Raw genomic sequence first — 25583 nt, 5'->3', positions numbered from 1 at the left:
ATTATGGATCCGCCTGCCGACGCAGGGGACCCAGGTTCGAGCCCTTGTCCAGGAAGATCCCACATGCCACGGAGCAACTAAGCCCGTGCGCCACAACTACTGAGCCTGTGCTCTAGAGCCCGCGAGCCACAACTACCGAAGCCCGCACGCCTAGAGCCCGTGCTCCCCAACAAGAGAAGCCAACAATAAATAATAAAATAAATTTACGGGGAAAACAACACGTGCATAGCCCTTAGCTGTTTATAAAGTTCTTGAATGTGTGTGCCCCCTTCCGATTCTCACGTCTTTCCACTTTGCGGATAAGCAAGCGGAAGTTCAGAGCATTTGAAGGACTTGCTCAAGGTGGCAGGTGATGGTGCAGAGAGGGAGCTACCTCGGTGCAACAACTTTCAGACAGTGTGCCACCCCGGTCCCGCACAGAGGTACACAGATGGTGGAGGAGACAGGACAGCACGAGTCATGATCACAACTCTGAGTGACAAATACAATGAGAGACGTGTGTTTGGGGACTGGATCTATTCAGAGGAGGGGGTCTGGGGCGTGGGAAGGAGTTCTGGGTTAGGGAAGGCTTCACAGGGGAACTGGCACTCACCATCGTCCACGTTTACTGAGATTTTATGAAAGGACAGAGTAAGGACCGCCACTGCCAACTCTGCCCTATTCGATACAATTAAACCATGAGCTTAAATGGTTCAAATTGATCCCATCGTCTTACATTGCTATAGATTTCATCCAGTAGCTGAATTTGGGGGAGGAAAAGAAAAAGGACCCACACAAAACTTTCCCACTTGAAGACATTTTTATTTTGGTAACGCACCTGAGTCCCTGGCACGATGGGCCTGTCCTCCGTGGGGGCAATGGGGTGTTTGGGAGAGGATGGGGGCCCTGCCCTGAGGGGGCAGCTGGGGGATGAGGCAAAGGGCTCTGTGACAGTGATAGGTCACAAAGGGCTTTGTGACACTGATAGGTCACAAAGGGCATCAGAGGATAAATAGGCTGTGCCAGGGGGTTAGGCTGACAAAGTGGTTACTTCTCTCACTAGGACGGAAGTTCACCACAGCCTCTTGGGGAGATAAAAACCCAGAAGCAGAAGTGAGGTGAGGCGGAGGGGGAGCCTACCGTACCTCTCGACACACTTGAAGAGATTCAGCCTGGGCTCCAGGCGCCCTACAGCGTCCCAACTGTGATCATCTGTGCCCCTACACACACCCCTGCCTCTGGGAGACCCGGAGGCAAACGTGGGGGCCTGTGGGGCGGGCTTGGAAGACCTGCCACAGGGCCGCGTGTGTGACGCAGGAGCATCGCAGCTCGCTCTTCTGCCAGTGAGGCCGAGGGAGGGAAGGGCCAGGGAGCCGCCTTAACCGCGCTGCCTGTCGTGATCAAAGACAGCCATGAGTGGGGACTCTCTGCTCCCGTATCACACGGCCCGGAGCAGCACCTGGGTGGACCTGTTCAACACCACCACGGGGAAGCTGCAGCAGCAACTGCACAAGGGCGAATACGACCATTTCAAGTACGCGTCGATATTCGAGAGCGACTTCATCCAGGTCACGAAGAGGGGAGAAGCGATTGACGTGCACAACTGGGGCGGCCTGGTGACCATGGGCATCACATCCACCAGCCCCGTCCTCCCGCTCCCAGACATCATGCTGCTGGCCCAACGGGCCACCGGCTGTGAAAAGCACGCCGAGCGCAGCCAGGCCACCAAGGGCAAGAGCCACAAGGCTGCAAAGACCTTAGAGCTCACCAGGCTCCTTCCCTTGGAGTTCGTGAGGATCTCCACTCACAATCGTGAGAAACAACAGCTGCGCGTGAAGCTTGCCACTGGCCGCTGCTTCTACCTGCAGCTGTGTCCCCCTCGGGACGCGCGGGAAGACCTCTTCGCCGAGTGGGAACAGCTGATTTACCTCCTGCGACCACCAGTGGACAGTGAAAGCAACACCTATGCCGTTCCCGTCTGGGACATGCCCTGCATGCCTGTGTTCGAGGAGGAGCAGGACGGGAGTAGCCCAGCCGTGGAGGATTTCCAAGGAAAGGGGCATCAGGACCAGGTGAACGTCAGCAGCCTGCACACGTGCCCTGAGGTGGCCGGGGCCACGCCTGCAGCTTTTGCTGGGGGGCACGGAATCCAACTGGACTCCCACAAGCCCGATACCATGCCCGATGTGGCCACTGCGAAAGCAAAACCTACTACAGGGCTCGACAAAGCGTCAGCATCGCAGTCAACGATTAAGGTGGAGACAGCAGGGGTGGCAGGAGGCACCGCAGCGGGTGCTTTGAGCATGGCAGTGATCAAGTCTCCTGCCGCTGAAGAGCGGAGCACGGCCATAGCAGCCACAGCCAGCGACGGGCCCGGAGGAAGCAAAACCAACAGAGCCACTGGGGACACTGCCACAACATCCCTGAGGAGCGGGAAAACGGCCTTGGCAGGTGCTGAGAACAATTCAGAGTATGCTTCCAGCACGTCCACCAGCCTCTCCCCAGGGGCCGGCATGACTGTGGTCGGAACAGAACCTACCAGCAAGACTGTCAAAGCAAGAGCCGACAAGGACGATGAGGGGACCCTCGTCTCAAGCTTGCCACAGGAAGGCAAAGTGAGCGAACAGGATGGCAGCTCACAGAGAGTGTCCCAGGCCCGCAAGGGAAGAAGGGAGAGGAGGGAGCACTGGGGAGAGGACAGAGCTCTGACGAGCCCCAAGCTCTGCAGTTCCGTGGAAAGCCACCACAAGGCAGCGGGGAGCAAGACAATCCCCAAAGCAGCTGGCCCGTGCTCAGGCGGCCGCAGAGCCACTAGAGAGGACCAAAAGGCCAAAGGCCACGGCAGCCCGGGGGGCAGTGAGCAGGGCGCTGCTCCCAAAGGCATCAGCCGTGCTCCTATCACCAGTGAGTCCAAGACCTCGCACAAATCGGGCAGGAGCTTATCTCCAGCGCGTTCAGGTCCCACCACCAACATACTCAGCAGGATCAGCTCTTTCTTCAGGAATGTGAGAGCCAGACATACAAAAAAGACAGTGGCCTCATCACGAAATAAACATGGGAGCATCCTGGCGGAGCCAGTGGAAGGGACCCGAGTGGAGGCCATGACAGAGACAGCAGAGAGTGGCCAGGGCCTGGAAATCACCGGTGTGACATCTGAGACCATGGAGCCAGTGACCGTTGAAGCCCATCAATAGGACCTAGAGCTGGGAGCTGCAAAGGGGACCAGGGCTCTGGGAAATACCCCTGGAGAGCCCATTTCAGCTTCCTTACTGCAATTTAAATAAAAAAACATACAGTCTGAGAACGCATGCAGTGTTTTGTCTGAATTTCTAGGTCCCGAAGCCCAGCCGTAGCCTCACAGTGGATTCTGTGATGTCAGCTGTGCCACAGTCTGAGACCCAGTGTCCAGGCAAGGGCAGCCCCGCCTCACACGCATGCTCAGCGCCAACAGCACTGCTCCATCTGGCTTCCACTCCTTTCTGGCTTTGCCCCCCAGGGCCATGGCTCAAAGTCAGACTATGGTCTGGGAAGCTCTCCTTCACTATCCCGCTATTCTTATTTTTTTTTTTTTTTTTGCGGTACGCGGGCCACTCACTGTTGTGGCCTCTCCCGTCACGGAGCACAGGCTCCGGACGTGCAGGCCCAGCGGCCATGGCTCACGGGCCCAGCCGCTCCGCGGCCTGTGGGATCTTCCAGTACCGGGGCACGAACTCATGTTCCCTGCATCCTCAGGTGGACTCTCAACCACTGCGCCAGCAGGGAATCCACCCCCTATTCTTTTAATAAACACTTATTCCCACTGAAAGTCTGTGAACAGAGCCAGAACAGGACTCATGTCCCCTCGGGCTATTCAGTGGACAGAAATAAGGGCGGCAGTATTAGCTAGCAATCAGAACAGCAAGCACTCTCATCTAGACTTAGCCGTTCCCTGCCCAGGTATATACCCTGGAGAAACACACATGGTCTAAGAAACAACTCTGAGAATGTTCAGAGCAAAAATAACTTAACAGCACAACACGGGCAACAGCCCAAATTTCCATCAGCAGAATTCATACAGCAGGATAGGATGAGATTGGCATATTCAATAGTGAAAAATAAATGAGCTACACACATTAGCATAGATCAACTTCTCATGGTTTTTAAAAACATCAAAAGAATGGGATACAGTTCCACTCATGGAACCATTCTGAAACAAGCTCAAACAACGGATTGCATAGGGTCCATGTTTAAAAAAACGGTAGCTAAACCTGAGGGAAGAGTAAACACAAAATTGAGGACAGTTTACTCTAGGGTGGAAAGGCTAGCTCAAGGAGGTTGACACAAGGCTGTTAGTGCTGCTGGGAATTGTTCTGTCTCTGAAGCAAGATGGTAGGTACACAGGTGTTGTAGTTTTCACATTTTACTAACTCTGAAATCAGGATGGTCCTACAATCACCGTGGCAGTTGTGATGAAGTTATTGGCCAATGCCTTTCTCTTTTAATCACTTGTATTTATGCACAAAAATGATGTCAGAAAGGCTTGGCATCTTTAAAGGACATTTATTTAAGGTAAAGTACAAGAACACTTGTTTGGTTATTAGGAAAAGAAGGAACGATATGCCTATTTTACAGATGAGAACACTGAGGCTCAGAGAAGGTAACCTACTGCAGTCGCACAATGGGATCTTTGCAGAACAGTGATCCACCAGCCCACTTCTCTATGCAAAGCCCTGTCTGTAGTATGCGAAGGAAGCAAGCAAACAAGCCTGAGCTAGGACCAGCACAAGAACCCGCGGCACCACCATCCTTACCATCATGTTCCAACACTACAGAGATGAGCATCAATTTTACTAGATTGAGGGGAGGGAGGGGTGGGGGCCGGGAGCCGGTTTTCGAACTTCAGTGAGCTCACAGCTCTTAGCTGGCCTTATCTCGAGAGCATCCAGTCCACCCTTGAGCTGTGTCTGGCTCCCAGGCTTCTACCTCTAGCCTCTGGCATGACCCGGGCTGCGGCCAGAAACAGGCTCCCACCTGGAATTCCAGCGTTCACTCCTGGAACGTCCAGCATCCAGTCCTCCTCCAGCCACTAATTCAACTTTTGAATGCCCTGCTCACAAGGGTTTCTCCACACCAAATCTGCAGGAACTTTTTTCTTCTGGGGCTCCAAAACCAAATCCTTAAACCTCACATGAGGGAGAGCATTTGTTAGGTCAGAGCATCCTTGTTGATTGGACCTCCAGTTTGTGACTTCCACAGACCTCATCACGGGAGGCTGGGGAGAGGTCTCTTCTGTTGGTGGACGGAATGGTGGGCACTTGGTGGGGAGCACTGATGAGAAAGGGAGCCAGCCCAAGACCTACACATATGCACTGTTTCCCCTGGCCAAACAAGGTTCCTGACCCCAGAATTAACCCAGAGTTTCCCAGAAGACTAGGAGCTGCAGGGAGCCGCAATTAATGCTTTACTCTCCACCAGCTTTTCCTTGGACCCAAGGAGGAGAAATTACAAAAAGATCACATCACACTCCTTTGATCTCATGATTTCCACACAGGCAAGTGCAGGGAAACACTAGTCTGAAGGAAGAAAATGCATTAAAAACACGTGCACAGGGACTTCCCTGGTGGCGCAGTGATTATGGATCTGCCTGCCGACGCAGGGGACCCAGGTTCGAGCCCTTGTCCAGGAAGATCCCACATGCCACGGAGCAACTAAGCCCGTGCGCCACAACTACTGAGCCTGTGCTCTAGAGCCCGCAAGCCACAACTACCGAAGCCCGCACGCCTAGAGCCCGTGCTCCCCAACAAGAGAAGCCAACAATAAATAATAAAATAAATTTACGGGGAAAACAACACGTGCATAGCCCTTAGCTGTTTATAAAGTTCTTGAATGTGTGTGCCCCCTTCCGATTCTCACGTCTTTCCACTTTGCGGATAAGCAAGCGGAAGTTCAGAGCATTTGAAGGACTTGCTCAAGGTGGCAGGTGATGGTGCAGAGAGGGAGCTACCTCGGTGCAACAACTTTCAGACAGTGTGCCACCCCGGTCCCGCACAGAGGTACACAGATGGTGGAGGAGACAGGACAGCACGAGTCATGATCACAACTCTGAGTGACAAATACAATGAGAGACGTGTGTTTGGGGACTGGATCTATTCAGAGGAGGGGGTCTGGGGCATGGGAAGGAGTTCTGGGTTAGGGAAGGCTTCACAGGGGAACTGGCACTCACCATCGTCCACGTTTACTGAGATTTTATGAAAGGACAGAGTAAGGACCGCCACTGCCAACTCTGCCCTATTCGATACAATTAAACCATGAGCTTAAATGGTTCAAATTGATCCCATCGTCTTACATTGCTATAGATTTCATCCAGTAGCTGAATTTGGGGGAGGAAAAGAAAAAGGACCCACACAAAACTTTCCCACTTGAAGACATTTTTATTTTGGTAACGCACCTGAGTCCCTGGCACGATGGGCCTGTCCTCCGTGGGGGCAATGGGGTGTTTGGGAGAGGATGGGGGCCCTGCCCTGAGGGGGCAGCTGGGGGATGAGGCAAAGGGCTCTGTGACAGTGATAGGTCACAAAGGGCTTTGTGACACTGATAGGTCACAAAGGGCATCAGAGGATAAATAGGCTGTGCCAGGGGGTTAGGCTGACAAAGTGGTTACTTCTCTCACTAGGACGGAAGTTCACCACAGCCTCTTGGGGAGATAAAAACCCAGAAGCAGAAGTGAGGTGAGGCGGAGGGGGAGCCTACCGTACCTCTCGACACACTTGAAGAGATTCAGCCTGGGCTCCAGGCGCCCTACAGCGTCCCAACTGTGATTATCTCTGCCCCTACACACACCCCTGCCTCTGGGAGACCCGGCGGCAAACGTGGGGGCCTGTGGGGCGGGCTTGGAAGACCTGCCACAGGGCCGCGTGTGTGACGCAGGATCATCACAGCTCGCTCTTCTGCCAGTGAGGCCGAGGGAGGGAAGGGCCAGGGAGCCGCCTTAACCGCGCTGCCTGTCGTGATCAAAGACAGCCATGAGTGGGGACTCTCTGCTCCCGTATCACACGGCCCGGAGCAGCACCTGGGTGGACCTGTTCAACACCACCACGGGGAAGCTGCAGCAGCAACTGCACAAGGGCGAATACGACCATTTCAAGTACGCGTCGATATTCGAGAGCGACTTCATCCAGGTCACGAAGAGGGGAGAAGCGATTGACGTGCACAACTGGGGCGGCCTGGTGACCATGGGCATCACATCCACCAGCCCCGTCCTCCCGCTCCCAGACATCATGCTGCTGGCCCAACGGGCCACCGGCTGTGTAAAGCACGCCGAGCGCAGCCAGGCCACCAAGGGCAAGAGCCACAAGGCTGCAAAGACCTTAGAGCTCACCAGGCTCCTTCCCTTGGAGTTCGTGAGGATCTCCACTCACAATCGTGAGAAACAACAGCTGCGCGTGAAGCTTGCCACTGGCCGCTGCTTCTACCTGCAGCTGTGTCCCCCTCGGGACGCGCGGGAAGACCTCTTCGCCGAGTGGGAACAGCTGATTTACCTCCTGCGACCACCAGTGGACAGTGAAAGCAACACCTATGCCGTTCCCGTCTGGGACATGCCCTGCATGCCTGTGTTCGAGGAGGAGCAGGACGGGAGTAGCCCGGCCGTGGAGGATTTCCAAGGAAAGGGGCATCAGGACCAGGTGAACGTCAGCAGCCTGCACACGTGCCCTGAGGTGGCCGGGGCCACGCCTGCAGCTTTTGCTGGGGGGCACGGAATCCAACTGGACTCCCACAAGCCCGATACCATGCCCGATGTGGCCACTGCGAAAGCAAAACCTACTACAGGGCTCGACAAAGCGTCAGCATCGCAGTCAACGATTAAGGTGGAGACAGCAGGGGTGGCAGGAGGCACCGCAGCGGGTGCTTTGAGCATGGCAGTGATCAAGTCTCCTGCCGCTGAAGAGCGGAGCACGGCCATAGCAGCCACAGCCAGCGACGGGCCCGGAGGAAGCAAAACCAACAGAGCCACTGGGGACACTGCCACAACATCCCTGAGGAGCGGGAAAACGGCCTTGGCAGGTGCTGAGAACAATTCAGAGTATGCTTCCAGCACGTCCACCAGCCTCTCCCCAGGGGCCGGCATGACTGTGGTCGGAACAGAACCTACCAGCAAGACTGTCAAAGCAAGAGCCGACAAGGACGATGAGGGGACCCTCGTCTCAAGCTTGCCACAGGAAGGCAAAGTGAGCGAACAGGATGGCAGCTCACAGAGAGTGTCCCAGGCCCGCAAGGGAAGAAGGGAGAGGAGGGAGCACTGGGGAGAGGACAGAGCTCTGACGAGCCCCAAGCTCTGCAGTTCCGTGGAAAGCCACCACAAGGCAGCGGGGAGCAAGACAATCCCCAAAGCAGCTGGCCCGTGCTCAGGCGGCCGCAGAGCCACTAGAGAGGACCAAAAGGCCAAAGGCCACGGCAGCCCGGGGGGCAGTGAGCAGGGCGCTGCTCCCAAAGGCATCAGCCGTGCTCCTATCACCAGTGAGTCCAAGACCTCGCACAAATCGGGCAGGAGCTTATCTCCAGCGCGTTCAGGTCCCACCACCAACATACTCAGCAGGATCAGCTCTTTCTTCAGGAATGTGAGAGCCAGACATACAAAAAAGACAGTGGCCTCATCACGAAATAAACATGGGAGCATCCTGGCGGAGCCAGTGGAAGGGACCCGAGTGGAGGCCATGACAGAGACAGCAGAGAGTGGCCAGGGCCTGGAAATCACCGGTGTGACATCTGAGACCATGGAGCCAGTGACCGTTGAAGCCCATCAATAGGACCTAGAGCTGGGAGCTGCAAAGGGGACCAGGGCTCTGGGAAATACCCCTGGAGAGCCCATTTCAGCTTCCTTACTGCAATTTAAATAAAAAAACATACAGTCTGAGAACGCATGCAGTGTTTTGTCTGAATTTCTAGGTCCCGAAGCCCAGCCGTAGCCTCACAGTGGATTCTGTGATGTCAGCTGTGCCACAGTCTGAGACCCAGTGTCCAGGCAAGGGCAGCCCCGCCTCACACGCATGCTCAGCGCCAACAGCACTGCTCCATCTGGCTTCCACTCCTTTCTGGCTTTGCCCCCCAGGGCCATGGCTCAAAGTCAGACTATGGTCTGGGAAGCTCTCCTTCACTATCCCGCTATTCTTATTTTTTTTTTTTTTTTTTTTTGCGGTACGCGGGCCACTCACTGTTGTGGCCTCTCCCGTCACGGAGCACAGGCTCCGGACGCGCAGGCCCAGCGGCCATGGCTCACGGGCCCAGCCGCTCCGCGGCCTGTGGGATCTTCCAGTACCTGGGCCCGAACTCATGTTCCCTGCATCCTCAAGTGGACTCTCAACCACTGCGCCAGCAGGGAATCCACCCCCTATTCTTTTAATAAACACTTATTCCCACTGAAGGTCTGTGAACAGAGCCAGAACAGGACTCATGTCCCCTCGGGCTATTCAGTGGACAGAAATAAGGGCGGCAGTATTAGCTAGCAATCAGAACAGCAAGCACTCTCATCTAGACTTAGCCGTTCCCTGCCCAGGTATATACCCTGGAGAAACACACATGGTCTAAGAAACAACTCTGAGAATGTTTAGAGCAAAAATAACTTAACAGCACAACACGGGCAACAGCCCAAATTTCCATCAGCAGAATTCATACAGCAGGATAGGATGAGATTGGCATATTCAATAGTGAAAAATAAATGAGCTACACACATTAGCATAGATCAACTTCTCATGGTTTTTAAAAACATCAAAAGAATGGGATACAGTTCCACTCATGGAACCATTCTGAAACAAGCTCAAACAACGGATTGCATAGGGTCCATGTTTAAAAAAACGGTAGCTAAACCTGAGGGAAGAGTAAACACAAAATTGAGGACAGTTTACTCTAGGGTGGAAAGGCTAGCTCAAGGAGGTTGACACAAGGCTGTTAGTGCTGCTGGGAATTGTTCTGTCTCTGAAGCAAGATGGTAGGTACACAGGTGTTGTAGTTTTCACATTTTACTAACTCTGAAATCAGGATGGTCCTACAATCACCGTGGCAGTTGTGATGAAGTTATTGGCCAATGCCTTTCTCTTTTAATCACTTGTATTTATGCACAAAAATGATGTCAGAAAGGCTTGGCATCTTTAAAGGACATTTATTTAAGGTAAAGTACAAGAACACTTGTTTGGTTATTAGGAAAAGAAGGAACGATATGCCCATTTTACAGATGAGAACACTGAGGCTCAGAGAAGGTAACCTGCTGCAGTCGCACAATGGGATCTTTGCAGAACAGTGATCCACCAGCCCACTTCTCTATGCAAAGCCCTGTCTGTAGTATGCGAAGGAAGCAAGCAAACAAGCCTGAGCTAGGACCAGCACAAGAACCCGCGGCACCACCATCCTTACCATCATGTTCCAACACTACAGAGATGAGCATCAATTTTACTAGATTGAGGGGAGGGAGGGGTGGGGGCCGGGAGCCGGTTTTCGAACTTCAGTGAGCTCACAGCTCTTAGCTGGCCTTATCTCGAGAGCATCCAGTCCACCCTTGAGCTGTGTCTGGCTCCCAGGCTTCTACCTCTAGCCTCTGGCATGACCCGGGCTGCGGCCAGAAACAGGCTCCCACCTGGAATTCCAGCGTTCACTCCTGGAACGTCCAGCATCCAGTCCTCCTCCAGCCACTAATTCAACTTTTGAATGCCCTGCTCACAAGGGTTTCTCCACACCAAATCTGCAGGAACTTTTTTCTTCTGGGGCTCCAAAACCAAATCCTTAAACCTCACATGAGGGAGAGTATTTGTTAGGTCAGAGCATCCTTGTTGATTGGACCTCCAGTTTGTGACTTCCACAGACCTCATCACGGGAGGCTGGGGAGAGGTCTCTTCTGTTGGTGGACGGAATGGTGGGCACTTGGTGGGGAGCACTGATGAGAAAGGGAGCCAGCCCAAGACCTACACATATGCACTGTTTCCCCTGGCCAAACAAGGTTCCTGACCCCAGAATTAACCCAGAGTTTCCCAGAAGACTAGGAGCTGCAGGGAGCCGCAATTAATGCTTTACTCTCCACCAGCTTTTCCTTGGACCCAAGGAGGAGAAATTACAAAAAGATCACATCACACTCCTTTGATCTGATGATTTCCACACAGGCAAGTGCAGGGAAACACTAGTCTGAAGGAAGAAAATGCATTAAAAACACGTGCACAGGGATTTCCCTGGTGGCGCAGTGGTTAAGAATCCGCCTGCCGACGCAGGGGACCCAGGTTCGAGCCCTGGTCCAGGAAGATCCCACATGCCACGGAGCAACTAAGCCCGTGCGCCACAACTACTGAGCCTGTGCTCTAGAGCCCGTGAGCCACAACTACCGAAGCCCGCATGCCTAGAGCCCGTGCTCCCCAACAAGAGAAGCCCAAAATAAATAATAAAATAAATTTACGGGAAAAACAACACGTGCATAGCCCTTAGCTGTTTATAAAGTTCTTGAATGTGTGTGCCCCCTTCCGATTCTCACGTCTTTCCACTTTGCGGATAAGCAAGCGGAAGTTCAGAGCATTTGAAGGACTTGCTCAAGGTGGCAGGTGATGGTGCAGAGAGGGAGCTACCTCAGTGCAACAACTTTCAGACAGTGTGCCACCCCGGTCCCGCACAGAGGTACACAGATGGTGGAGGAGACAGGACAGCACGAGTCATGATCACAACTCTGAGTGACAAATACAATGAGAGACGTGTGTTTGGGGACTGGATCTATTCAGAGGAGGGGGTCTGGGGCATGGGAAGGAGTTCTGGGTTAGGGAAGGCTTCACAGGGCAACTGGCACTCACCATCGTCCACGTTTACTGAGATTTTATGAAAGGACAGAGTAAGGACCGCCACTGCCAACTCTGCCCTATTCGATACAATTAAACCATGAGCTTAAATGGTTCAAATTGATCCCATCGTCTTACATTGCTATAGATTTCATCCAGTAGCTGAATTTGGGGGAGGAAAAGAAAAAGGACCCACACAAAACTTTCCCACTTGAAGACATTTTTATTTTGGTAACGCACCTGAGTCCCTGGCACGATGGGCCTGTCCTCCGCGGGGGCAATGGGGTGTTTGGGAGAGGATGGGGGCCCTGCCCTGAGGGGGCAGCTGGGGGATGAGGCAAAGGGCTCTGTGACAGTGATAGGTCACAAAGGGCTTTGTGACACTGATAGGTCACAAAGGGCATCAGAGGATAAATAGGCTGTGCCAGGGGGTTAGGCTGACAAAGTGGTTACTTCTCTCACTAGGACGGAAGTTCACCACAGCCTCTTGGGGAGATAAAAACCCAGAAGCAGAAGTGAGGTGAGGCGGAGGGGGAGCCTACCGTACCTCTCGACACACTTGAAGAGATTTAGCCTGGGCTCCAGGCACCCTACAGCGTCCCAACTGTCATCATCTGTGCCCCTACACACACCCCTGCCTCTGGGAGACCCGGAGGCAAACGTGGGGGCCTGTGGGGCGGGCTTGGAAGACCTGCCACAGGGCCGCGTGTGTGACGCAGGAGCATCGCAGCTCGCTCTTCTGCCACTGAGGCCGAGGGAGGGAAGGGCCAGGGAGCCGCCTTAACTGCGCTGCCTGTCGTGATCAAAGACAGCCATGAGTGGGGACTCTCTGCTCCCGTATCACACGGCCCGGAGCAGCACCTGGGTGGACCTGTTCAACACCACCACGGGGAAGCTGCAGCAGCAACTGCACAAGGGCGAATACGACCATTTCAAGTACGCGCCGATATTCGAGAGCGACTTCATCCAGGTCACGAAGAGGGGAGAAGCGATTGACGTGCACAACTGGGGCGGCCTGGTGACCATGGGCATCACATCCACCAGCCCCGTCCTCCCGCTCCCAGACATCATGCTGCTGGCCCAACAGGCCACCGGCTGTGAAAAGCACGCCGAGCGCAGCCAGGCCACCAAGGGCAAGAGCCACAAGGCTGCAAAGACCTTAGAGCTCACCAGGCTCCTTCCCTTGGAGTTCGTGAGGATCTCCACTCACAATCGTGAGAAACAACAGCTGCGCGTGAAGCTTGCCACTGGCCGCTGCTTCTACCTGCAGCTGTGTCCCCCTCTGGATGCGCGGGAAGACCTCTTCACCGAGTGGGAACAGCTGATTTACCTCCTGCGACCACCAGTGGACAGTGAAAGCAACACCTATGCCGTTCCCGTCTGGGACATGCCCTGCATGCCTGTGTTCGAGGAGGAGCAGGACGGGAGGAGCCCGGCCGTGGAGGATTTCCAAGGAAAGGGGCATCAGGACCAGGTGAACGTCAGCAGCCTGCACACGTGCCCTGAGGTGGCCGGGGCCACGCCTGCAGCTTTTGCTGGGGGGCACGGAATCCAACTGGACTCCCACAAGCCCGATACCATGCCCGAATATGGCCACTGCGAAAGCAAAACCTACTACAGGGCTCGACAAAGCATCAGCATCGCAGTCAACGATTAAGGTGGAGACAGCAGGGGTGGCAGGAGGCACCGCAGCGGGTGCTTTGAGCACGGCAGTGATCAAGTCTCCTGCCGCTGAAGAGCGGAGCACGGCCATAGCAGCCACAGCCAGCGACGGGCCCGGAGGAAGCAAAACCAACAGAGCCACTGGGGACACTGCCACAACATCCCTGAGGAGCGGGAAAACGGCCTTGGCAGGTGCTGAGAACAATTCAGAGTATGCTTCCAGCACGTCCACCAGCCTCTCCCCAGGGGCCGGCATGACTGTGGTCGGAGCAGAACCTACCAGCAAGACTGTCAAAGCAAGAGCCGACAAGGACGATGAGGGGACCCTCGTCTCAAGCTTGCCACAGGAAGGCAAAGTGAGCGAACAGGATGGCAGCTCACAGAGAGTGTCCCAGGCCCGCAAGGGAAGAAGGGAGAGGAGGGAGCACTGGGGAGAGGACAGAGCTCTGACGAGCCCCAAGCTCTGCAGTTCCGTGGAAAGCCACCACAAGGCAGCAGGGAGCAAGACAATCCCCAAAGCAGCTGGCCCGTGCTCAGGCGGCCGCAGAGCCACTAGAGAGGACCAAAAGGCCAAAGGCCACGGCAGCCCGGGGGGCAGCGAGCAGGGCGCTGCTCCCAAAGGCATCAGCCGTGCTCCTAACACCAGTGAGTCCAAGATCTCGCACAAATCGGGCAGGAGCTTATCTCCAGCGCGTTCAGGTCCCACCACCAACATACTCAGCAGGATCAGCTCTTTCTTCAGGAATGTGAGAGCCAGACTTACAAAAAAGACAGTGGCCTCATCACGAAATAAACATGGGAGCATCCTGGCGGAGCCAGTGGAAGGGACCCGAGTGGAGGCCATGACAGAGACAGCAGAGAGTGGCCAGGGCCTGGAAATCACCGGTGTGACATCTGAGACCATGGAGCCAGTGACCGTTGAAGCCCACCAATAGGACCTAGAGCTGGGAGCTGCAAAGGGGAACAGGGCTCTGGGAAATACCCCTGGAGAGCCCATTTCAGCTTCCTTACTGCAATTTAAACAGTCTGAGAACGCATGCAGTGTTTTGTCTGAATTTCTAGGTCCCGAAGCCCAGCCATAGCCTCACAGTGGATTCTGTGATGTCAGCTGTGCCACAGTCTGAGACCCAGTGTCCAGGCAAGGGCAGCCCCACCTCACACGCATGCTCAGCGCCAACAGCACTGCTCCATCTGGCTTCCACTCCTTTCTGGCTTTGCCCCCCAGGGCCATGGCTCAAAGTCAGACTATGGTCTGGGAAGCTCTCCTTCACTATCCCGCTATTCATTTTTTTTTTTTTTTTTTTTTTTTGCGGTACGCGGGCCACTCACTGTTGTGGCCTCTCCTGTCACGGAGCACAGGATCCGGACGCGCAGGCCCAGCGGCCATGGCTCACGGCCCCAGCCGCTCCGCGGCCTGTGGGATCTTCCAGTACCGGGGCACGAACTCATGTTCCCTGCATCCTCAGGTGGACTCTCAACCACTGCGCCAGCAGGGAATCCACCCCCTATTCTTTTAATAAGCACTTATTCCCACTGAAGGTCTGTGAACAGAGCCAGAACAGGACTCATGTCCCCTCGGGCTATTCAGTGGACAGAAATAAGGGCGGCAGTATTAGCTAGCAATCAGAACAGCAAGCACTCTCATCTAGACTTAGCCGTTCCCTGCCCAGGTATATACCCTGGAGAAACACACATGGTCTAAGAAACAACTCTGATAATGTTTAGAGCAAAAATATCTTAACAGCACAACACGGGCAACAGCCCAAATTTCCATCAGCAGAATTCATACAGCAGGATAGGATGAGATTGGCATATTCAATAGTGAAAAATAAATGAGCTACACACATTAGCATAGATCAACTTCTCATGGTTTTTAAAAACATCAAAAGAATGGGATACAGTTCCACTCATGGAACCATTCTGAAACAAGCTCAAACAACGGATTGCATAGGGTCCATGTTTAAAAAAACGGTAGCTAAACCTGAGGGAAGAGTAAACACAAAATCGAGGACAGTTTACTCTAGGGTGGAAAGGCTAGCTCAAGGAGGTTGACACAAGGCTGTTAGTGCTGCTGGGAATTGTTCTGTCTCTGAAGCAAGATGGTAGGTACACAGGTGTTGTAGTTTTCACATTTTACTAACTCTGAAATCAGGATGGTCCTACAATCACCGTGGCAGTTGTGATGAAGTTATTGGCCAATGCCTTTCTCTTTTAATCACTTGTATTTATGCACAAAAATGATGTCAGAAAGGCTTGGCATCTTTAAAGGACATTTATTTAAGGTAAAGTACAAGAACACTTGTTTGGTTATTAGGAAAAGAAGGAACGATATGCCCATTTTACAGATGAGAACACTGAGGCTCAGAGAAGGTAACCTGCTGCAGTCGCACAATGGGATCTTTGCAGAACAGTGATCCACCAGCCCACTTCTCTATGCAAAGCCCTGTCTGTAGTATGCGAAGGAAGCAAGCAAACAAGCCTGAGCTAGGACCAGCACAAGAACCCGTGGCACCACCATCCTTACCATCATGTTCCAACACTACAGAGATGAGCATCAATTTTACTAGATTGAGGGGAGGGAGCGGTGGGGGCCGGGAGCCGGTTTTCGAACTTCAGTGAGCTCACAGCTCTTAGCTGGCCTTATCTCGAGAGCATCCAGTCCACCCTTGAGCTGTGTCTGGCTCCCAGGCTTCTATCTCTAGCCTCTGGCATGACCCGGGCTGCGGCCAGAAACAGGCTCCCACCTGGAATTCCAGCGTTCACTCCTGGAACGTCCAGCATCCAGTCCTCCTCCAGCCACTAATTCAACTTTTGAATGCCCTGCTCACAAGGGTTTCTCCACACCAAATCTGCAGGAACTTTTTTCTTCTGGGGCTCCAAAACCAAATCCTTAAACCTCACATGAGGGAGAGTATTTGTTAGGTCAGAGCATCCTTGTTGATTGGACCTCCAGTTTGTGACTTCCACAGACCTCATCACGGGAGGCTGGGGAGAGGTCTCTTCTGTTGGTGGACGGAATGGTGGGCACTTGGTGGGGAGCACTGATGAGAAAGGGAGCCAGCCCAAGACCTACACATATGCACTGTTTCCCCTGGCCAAACAAGGTTCCTGACCCCAGAATTAACCCAGAGTTTCCCAGAAGACTAGGAGCTGCAGGGAGCCGCAATTAATGCTTTACTCTCCACCAGCTTTTCCTTGGACCCAAGGAGGAGAAATTACAAAAAGATCACATCACACTCCTTTGATCTGATGATTTCCACACAGGCAAGTGCAGGGAAACACTAGTCTGAAGGAAGAAAATGCATTAAAAACACGTGCACAGGGACTTCCCTGGTGGCGCAGTGGTTAAGAATCCGCCTGCCGACGCAGGGGACCCAGGTTCGAGCCCTGGTCCAGGAAGATCCCACATGCCACGGAGCAACTAAGCCCGTGCGCCACAACTACTGAGCCTGTGCTCTAGAGCCCGTGAGCCACAACTACCGAAGCCCGCATGCCTAGAGCCCGTGCTCCCCAACAAGAGAAGCCCAAAATAAATAATAAAATAAATTTACGGGAAAAACAACACGTGCATAGCCCTTAGGTGTTTATAAAGTTCTTGAATGTGTGTGCCCCCTTCCGATTCTCACGTCTTTCCACTTTGCGGATAAGCAAGCGGAAGTTCAGAGCATTTGAAGGACTTGCTCAAGGTGGCAGGTGATGGTGCAGAGAGGGAGCTACCTCAGTGCAACAACTTTCAGACAGTGTGCCACCCCGGTCCCGCACAGAGGTACACAGATGGTGGAGGAGACAGGACAGCACGAGTCATGATCACAACTCTGAGTGACAAATACAATGAGAGACGTGTGTTTGGGGACTGGATCTATTCAGAGGAGGGGGTCTGGGGCATGGGAAGGAGTTCTGGGTTAGGGAAGGCTTCACAGGGGAACTGGCACTCACCATCGTCCACGTTTACTGAGATTTTATGAAAGGACAGAGTAAGGACCGCCACTGCCAACTCTGCCCTATTCGATACAATTAAACCATGAGCTTAAATGGTTCAAATTGATCCCATCGTCTTACATTGCTATAGATTTCATCCAGTAGCTGAATTTGGGGGAGGAAAAGAAAAAGGACCCACACAAAACTTTCCCACTTGAAGACATTTTTATTTTGGTAACGCACCTGAGTCCCTGGCACGATGGGCCTGTCCTCCGCGGGGGCAATGGGGTGTTTGGGAGAGGATGGGGGCCCTGCCCTGAGGGGGCAGCTGGGGGATGAGGCAAAGGGCTCTGTGACAGTGATAGGTCACAAAGGGCTTTGTGACACTGATAGGTCACAAAGGGCATCAGAGGATAAATAGGCTGTGCCAGGGGGTTAGGCTGACAAAGTGGTTACTTCTCTCACTAGGACGGAAGTTCACCACAGCCTCTTGGGGAGATAAAAACCCAGAAGCAGAAGTGAGGTGAGGCGGAGGGGGAGCCTACCGTACCTCTCGACACACTTGAAGAGATTCAGCCTGGGCTCCAGGCACCCTACAGCGTCCCAACTGTGATCATCTGTGCCCCTACACACACCCCTGCCTCTGGGAGACCCGGAGGCAAACGTGGGGGCCTGTGGGGCGGGCTTGGAAGACCTGCCACAGGGCCGCGTGTGTGACGCAGGAGCATCGCAGCTCGCTCTTCTGCCAGTGAGGCCGAGGGAGGGAAGGGCCAGGGAGCCGCCTTAACCGCGCTGCCTGTCGTGATCAAAGACAGCCATGAGTGGGGACTCTCTGCTCCCGTATCACACGGCCCGGAGCAGCACCTGGGTGGACCTGTTCAACACCACCACAGGGAAGCTGCAGCAGCAACTGCACAAGGGCGAATACGACCATTTCAAGTACGCGCCGATATTCGAGAGCGACTTCATCCAGGTCACGAAGAGGGGAGAAGCGATTGACGTGCACAACTGGGGCGGCCTGGTGACCATGGGCATCACATCCACCAGCCCCGTCCTCCCGCTCCCAGACATCATGCTGCTGGCCCAACGGGCCACCGGCTGTGAAAAGCACGCCGAGCGCAGCCAGGCCACCAAGGGCAAGAGCCACAAGGCTGCAAAGACCTTAGAGCTCACCTGGCTCCTTCCCTTGGAGTTCGTGGGGATCTCCACTCACAATCGTGAGAAACAACAGCTGCGCGTGAAGCTTGCCACTGGCCGCTGCTTCTACCTGCAGCTGTGTCCCCCTCTGGATGCGCGGGAAGACCTCTTCACCGAGTGGGAACAGCTGATTTACCTCCTGCGACCACCAGTGGACAGTGAAAGCAACACCTATGCCGTTCCCGTCTGGGACATGCCCTGCATGCCTGTGTTCGAGGAGGAGCAGGACGGGAGGAGCCCGGCTGTGGAGGATTTCCAAGGAAAGGGGCATCAGGACCAGGTGAACGTCAGCAGCCTGCACACGTGCCCTGAGGTGGCCGGGGCCACGCCTGCAGCTTTTGCTGGGGGGCACGGAATCCAACTGGACTCCCACAAGCCCGATACCATGCCCGAATATGGCCACTGCGAAAGCAAAACCTACTACAGGGCTCGACAAAGCATCAGCATCGCAGTCAACGATTAAGGTGGAGACAGCAGGGGTGGCAGGAGGCACCGCAGCGGGTGCTTTGAGCACGGCAGTGATCAAGTCTCCTGCCGCTGAAGAGCGGAGCACGGCCATAGCAGCCACAGCCAGCGACGGGCCCGGAGGAAGCAAAACCAACAGAGCCACTGGGGACACTGCCACAACATCCCTGAGGAGCGGGAAAACGGCCTTGGCAGGTGCTGAGAACAATTCAGAGTATGTTTCCAGCACGTCCACCAGCCTCTCCCCAGGGGCCGGCATGACTGTGGTCGGAGCAGAACCTACCAGCAAGACTGTCAAAGCAAGAGCCGACAAGGACGATGAGGGGACCCTCGTCTCAAGCTTGCCACAGGAAGGCAAAGTGAGCGAACAGGATGGCAGCTCACAGAGAGTGTCCCAGGCCCGCAAGGGAAGAAGGGAGAGGAGGGAGCACTGGGGAGAGGACAGAGCTCTGACGAGCCCCAAGCTCTGCAGTTCCGTGGAAAGCCACCACAAGGCAGCAGGGAGCAAGACAATCCCCAAAGCAGCTGGCCCGTGCTCAGGCGGCCGCAGAGCCACTAGAGAGGACCAAAAGGCCAAAGGCCATGGCAGCCCGGGGGGCAGCGAGCAGGGCGCTGCTCCCAAAGGCATCAGCCGTGCTCCTAACACCAGTGAGTCCAAGATCTCGCACAAATCGGGCAGGAGCTTATCTCCAGCGCGTTCAGGTCCCACCACCAACATACTCAGCAGGATCAGCTCTTTCTTCAGGAATGTGAGAGCCAGACTTACAAAAAAGACAGTGGCCTCATCACGAAATAAACATGGGAGCATCCTGGCGGAGCCAGTGGAAGGGACCCGAGTGGAGGCCATGACAGAGACAGCAGAGAGTGGCCAGGGCCTGGAAATCACCGGTGTGACATCTGAGACCATGGAGCCAGTGACCGTTGAAGCCCATCAATAGGACCTAGAGCTGGGAGCTGCAAAGGGGAACAGGGCTCTGGGAAATACCCCTGGAGAGCCCATTTGAGCTTCCTTACTGCAATTTAAACAGTCTGAGAACGCATGCAGTGTTTTGTCTGAATTTCTAGGTCCCGAAGCCCAGCCATAGCCTCACAGTGGATTCTGTGATGTCAGCTGTGCCACAGTCTGAGACCCAGTGTCCAGGCAAGGGCAGCCCCACCTCACACGCATGCTCAGCGCCAACAGCACTGCTCCATCTGGCTTCCACTCCTTTCTGGCTTTGCCCCCCAGGGCCATGGCTCAAAGTCAGACTATGGTCTGGGAAGCTCTCCTTCACTATCCCGCTATTCATTTTTTTTTTTTTTTTTTTTTGCGGTACGCGGGCCACTCACTGTTGTGGCCTCTCCTGTCACGGAGCACAGGCTCCGGACGCGCAGGCCCAGCGGCCATGGCTCACGGCCCCAGCCGCTCCGCGGCCTGTGCGATCTTCCAGTACCGGGGCACGAACTCATGTTCCCTGCATCCTCAGGTGGACTCTCAACCACTGCGCCAGCAGGGAATCCACCCCCTATTCTTTTAATAAACACTTATTCCCACTGAAGGTCTGTGAACAGAGCCAGAACAGGACTCATGTCCCCTCGGGCTATTCAGTGGACAGAAATAAGGGCGGCAGTATTAGCTAGCAATCAGAACAGCAAGCACTCTCATCTAGACTTAGCCGTTCCCTGCCCAGGTATATACCCTGGAGAAACACACATGGTCTAAGAAACAACTCTGAGAATGTTTAGAGCAAAAATAACTTAACAGCACAACACGGGCAACAGCCCAAATTTCCATCAGCAGAATTCATACAGCAGGATAGGATGAGATTGGCATATTCAATAGTGAAAAATAAATGAGCTACACACATTAGCATAGATCAACTTCTCATGGTTTTTAAAAACATCAAAAGAATGGGATACAGTTCCACTCATGGAACCATTCTGAAACAAGCTCAAACAACGGATTGCATAGGGTCCATGTTTAAAAAAACGGTAGCTAAACCTGAGGGAAGAGTAAACGCAAAATGGAGGACAGTTTACTCTAGGGTGGAAAGGCTAGCTCAAGGAGGTTGACACAAGGCTGTTAGTGCTGCTGGGAATTGTTCTGTCTCTGAAGCAAGATGGTAGGTACACAGGTGTTGTAGTTTTCACATTTTACTAACTCTGAAATCAGGATGGTCCTACAATCACCGTGGCAGTTGTGATGAAGTTATTGGCCAATGCCTTTCTCTTTTAATCACTTGTATTTATGCACAAAAATGATGTCAGAAAGGCTTGGCATCTTTAAAGGACATTTATTTAAGGTAAAGTACAAGAACACTTGTTTGGTTATTAGGAAAAGAAGGAACGATATGCCCATTTTACAGATGAGAACACTGAGGCTCAGAGAAGGTAACCTGCTGCAGTCGCACAATGGGATCTTTGCAGAACAGTGATCCACCAGCCCACTTCTCTATGCAAAGCCCTGTCTGTAGTATGCGAAGGAAGCAAGCAAACAAGCCTGAGCTAGGACCAGCACAAGAACCCGTGGCACCACCATCCTTACCATCAGGTTCCAACACTACAGAGATGAGCATCAATTTTACTAGATTGAGGGGAGGGAGCGGTGGGGGCCGGGAGCCGGTTTTCGAACTTCAGTGAGCTCACAGCTCTTAGCTGGCCTTATCTCGAGAGCATCCAGTCCACCCTTGAGCTGTGTCTGGCTCCCAGGCTTCTATCTCTAGCCTCTGGCATGACCCGGGCTGCGGCCAGAAACAGGCTCCCACCTGGAATTCCAGCGTTCACTCCTGGAACGTCCAGCATCCAGTCCTCCTCCAGCCACTAATTCAACTTTTGAATGCCCTGCTCACAAGGGTTTCTCCACACCAAATCTGCAGGAACTTTTTTCTTCTGGGGCTCCAAAACCAAATCCTTAAACCTCACATGAGGGAGAGTATTTGTTAGGTCAGAGCATCCTTGTTGATTGGACCTCCAGTTTGTGACTTCCACAGACCTCATCACGGGAGGCTGGGGAGAGGTCTCTTCTGTTGGTGGACGGAATGGTGGGCACTTGGTGGGGAGCACTGATGAGAAAGGGAGCCAGCCCAAGACCTACACATATGCACTGTTTCCCCTGGCCAAACAAGGTTCCTGACCCCAGAATTAACCCAGAGTTTCCCAGAAGACTAGGAGCTGCAGGGAGCCGCAATTAATGTTTTACTCTCCACCAGCTTTTCCTTGGACCCAAGGAGGAGAAATTACAAAAAGATCACATCACACTCCTTTGATCTGATGATTTCCACACAGGCAAGTGCAGGGAAACACTAGTCTGAAGGAAGAAAATGCATTAAAAACACGTGCACAGGGACTTCCCTGGTGGCGCAGTGGTTAAGGATCCGCCTGCCGACGCAGTGGACCCAGGTTCGAGCCCTGGTCCAGGAAGATCCCACATGCCACGGAGCAACTAAGCCCGTGCGCCACAACTACTGAGCCTGTGCTCTAGAGCCCGCGAGCCACAACTACCGAAGCCCGCACGCCTAGAGCCCGTGCTCCCCAACAAGAGAAGCCAACAATAAATAATAAAATAAATTTACGGGGAAATCAACACGTGCATAGCCCTTAGCTGTTTATAAAGTTCTTGAATGTGTGTGCCCCCTTCCGATTCTCACGTCTTTCCACTTTGCGGATAAGCAAGCGGAAGTTCAGAGCATTTGAAGGACTTGCTCAAGGTGGCAGGTGATGGTGCAGAGAGGGAGCTACCTCGGTGCAACAACTTTCAGACAGTGTGCCACCCCGGTCCCGCACAGAGGTACACAGATGGTGGAGGAGACAGGACAGCACGAGTCATGATCACAACTCTGAGTGACAAATACAATGAGAGACGTGTGTTTGGGGACTGGATCTATTCAGAGGAGGGGGTCTGGGGCATGGGAAGGAGTTCTGGGTTAGGGAAGGCTTCACAGGGGAACTGGCACTCACCATCGTCCACGTTTACTGAGATTTTATGAAAGGACAGAGTAAGGACCGCCACTGCCAACTCTGCCCTATTCGATACAATTAAACCATGAGCTTAAATGGTTCAAATTGATCCCATCGTCTTACATTGCTATAGATTTCATCCAGTAGCTGAATTTGGGGGAGGAAAAGAAAAAGGACCCACACAAAACTTTCCCACTTGAAGACATTTTTATTTTGGTAATGCACGTGAGTCCCTGGCAGGATGGGCCTGTCCTCCGTGGGGGCAATGGGGTGTTTAGGAGAGGATGGGGGCCCTGCCCTGAGGGGGCAGCTGGGGGATGAGGCAAAGGGCTCTGTGAGAGTGATAGGTCACAAAGGGCTTTGTGACACTGATAGGTCACAAAGGGCATCAGAGGATAAATAGGCTGTGCCAGGGGGTTAGGCTGACAAAGTGGTTACTTCTCTCACTAGGACGGAAGTTCACCACAGCCTCTTGGGGAGATAAAAACCCAGAAGCAGAAGTGAGGTGAGGCGGAGGGGAGCCTACCGTACCTCTCGACACACTTGAAGAGATTCAGCCTGGGCTCCAGGCGCCCTACAGCGTCCCAACTGTGATCATCTGTGCCCCTACACACACCCCTGCCTCTGGGAGACCCGGAGGCAAACGTGGGGGCCTGTGGGGCGGGCTTGGAAGACCTGCCACAGGGCCGCGTGTGTGACGCAGGAGCATCACAGCTCGCTCTTCTGCCAGTGAGGCCGAGGGAGGGAAGGGCCAGGGAGCCGCCTTAACCGCGCTGTCTGTCGTGATCAAAGACAGCCATGAGTGGGGACTCTCTGCTCCCGTATCACACGGCCCGGAGCAGCACCTGGGTGGACCTGTTCAACACCACCACGGGGAAGCTGCAGCAGCAACTGCACAAGGGCGAATACGACCATTTCAAGTACGCGCCGATATTCGAGAGCGACTTCATCCAGGTCACGAAGAGGGGAGAAGCGATTGACGTGCACAACTGGGGCGGCCTGGTGACCATGGGCATCACATCCACCAGCCCCGTCCTCCCGCTCCCAGACATCATGCTGCTGGCCCAACGGGCCACCGGCTGTGAAAAGCACGCCGAGCGCAGCCAGGCCACCAAGGGCAAGAGCCACAAGGCTGCAAAGACCTTAGAGCTCACCAGGCTCCTTCCCTTGGAGTTCGTGAGGATCTCCACTCACAATCGTGAGAAACAACAGCTGCGCGTGAAGCTTGCCACTGGCCGCTGCTTCTACCTGCAGCTGTGTCCCCCTCTGGACGCGCGGGAAGACCTCTTCGCCGAGTGGGAACAGCTGATTTACCTCCTGCTACCACCAGTGGACAGTGAAAGCAACACCTATGCCGTTCCCATCTGGGACATGCCCTGCATGCCTGTGTTCGAGGAGGAGCAGGACGGGAGGAGCCCGGCCGTGGAGGATTTCCAAGGAAAGGGGCATCAGGACCAGGTGAACGTCAGCAGCCTGCACACGTGCCCTGAGGTGGCCGGGGCCACGCCTGCAGCTTTTGCTGGGGGGCACGGAATCCAACTGGACTCCCACAAGCCCGATACCATGCCCGATGTGGCCACTGCGAAAGCAAAACCTACTACAGGGCTCGACAAAGCGTCAGCATCGCAGTCAACGAGAAAGGTGGAGACAGCAGGGGTGGCAGGAGGCACCGCAGCGGGTGCTTTGAGCACGGCAGTGATCAAGTCTCCTGCCACTGAAGAGCGGAGCACGGCCATAGCAGCCACAGCCAGCGACGGGCACGGAGGAAGCAAAACCAACAGAGCCACTGGGGAAACTGCCACAACATCCCTGAGGAGCGGGAAAACGGCCTTGGCAGGTGCTGAGAACAATTCAGAGTATGCTTCCAGCACGTCCACCAGCCTCTCCCCAGGGGCCGGCATGACTGTGGTCTGAGCAGAACCTACCAGCAAGACTGTCAAAGCAAGAGCCGACAAGGACGATGAGGGGACCCTCGTCTCAAGCTTGCCACAGGAAGGCAAAGTGAGCGAACAGGATGGCAGCTCACAGAGAGTGTCCCAGGCCCGCAAGGGAAGAAGGGAGAGGAGGGAGCACTGGGGAGAGGACAGAGCTCTGACGAGCCCCAAGCTCTGCAGTTCCGTGGAAAGCCACCACAAGGCAGCGGGGAGCAAGACAATCCCCAAAGCAGCTGGCCCGTGCTCAGGCGGCCGCAGAGCCACTAGAGAGGACCAAAAGGCCAAAGGCCACGGCAGCCCGGGGGGCAGCGAGCAGGGCGCTGCTCCCAAAGGCATCAGCCGTGCTCCTATCACCAGTGAGTCCAAGACCTCGCACAAATCGGGCAGGAGCTTATCTCCAGCGCGTTCAGGTCCCACCACCAACATACTCAGCAGGATCAGCTCTTTCTTCAGGAATGTGAGAGCCAGACTTACAAAAAAGACAGTGGCCTCATCACGAAATAAACATGGGAGCATCCTGGCGGAGCCAGTGGAAGGGACCCGAGTGGAGGCCATGACAGAGACAGCAGAGAGTGGCCAGGGCCTGGAAATCACCGGTGTGACATCTGAGACCATGGAGCCAGTGACCGTTGAAGCCCATCAATAGGACCTAGAGCTGGGAGCTGCAAAGGGGACCAGGGCTCTGGGAAATACCCCTGGAGAGCCCATTTCA

General features: G+C 54.3%; 1 protein-coding gene across 1 annotated transcript in view; it reads left to right on the top strand.

Annotated features, from left to right (window-relative positions):
* Window positions 1-1391: 1391 nt before the first annotated feature.
* LOC309801651 (Golgi-associated RAB2 interactor protein 4-like) overlaps window positions 1392-25583 on the top strand; it is a gene marked incomplete at both ends in the record, with an annotated part of 27929 nt that continues 3737 nt past the window's right edge. Inside the window, one exon of the mRNA XM_082646732.1 lies at window positions 1392-2209. Within this exon, the coding sequence (XP_082502858.1) occupies window positions 1392-2209 (818 nt within the window). The remainder of the gene's footprint in view (window positions 2210-25583) is intronic.

This window comes from Mesoplodon mirus, assembly GCF_964341445.2.
Source record: "Mesoplodon mirus genome assembly, contig: SUPER_3_unloc_19, whole genome shotgun sequence".
Classification (NCBI taxonomy): domain Eukaryota; kingdom Metazoa; phylum Chordata; class Mammalia; order Artiodactyla; family Ziphiidae; genus Mesoplodon; species Mesoplodon mirus.
The sequence above is the reverse complement of the archived record's forward strand: the minus strand, read 5'-3'. Positions and strand labels throughout refer to the sequence as shown.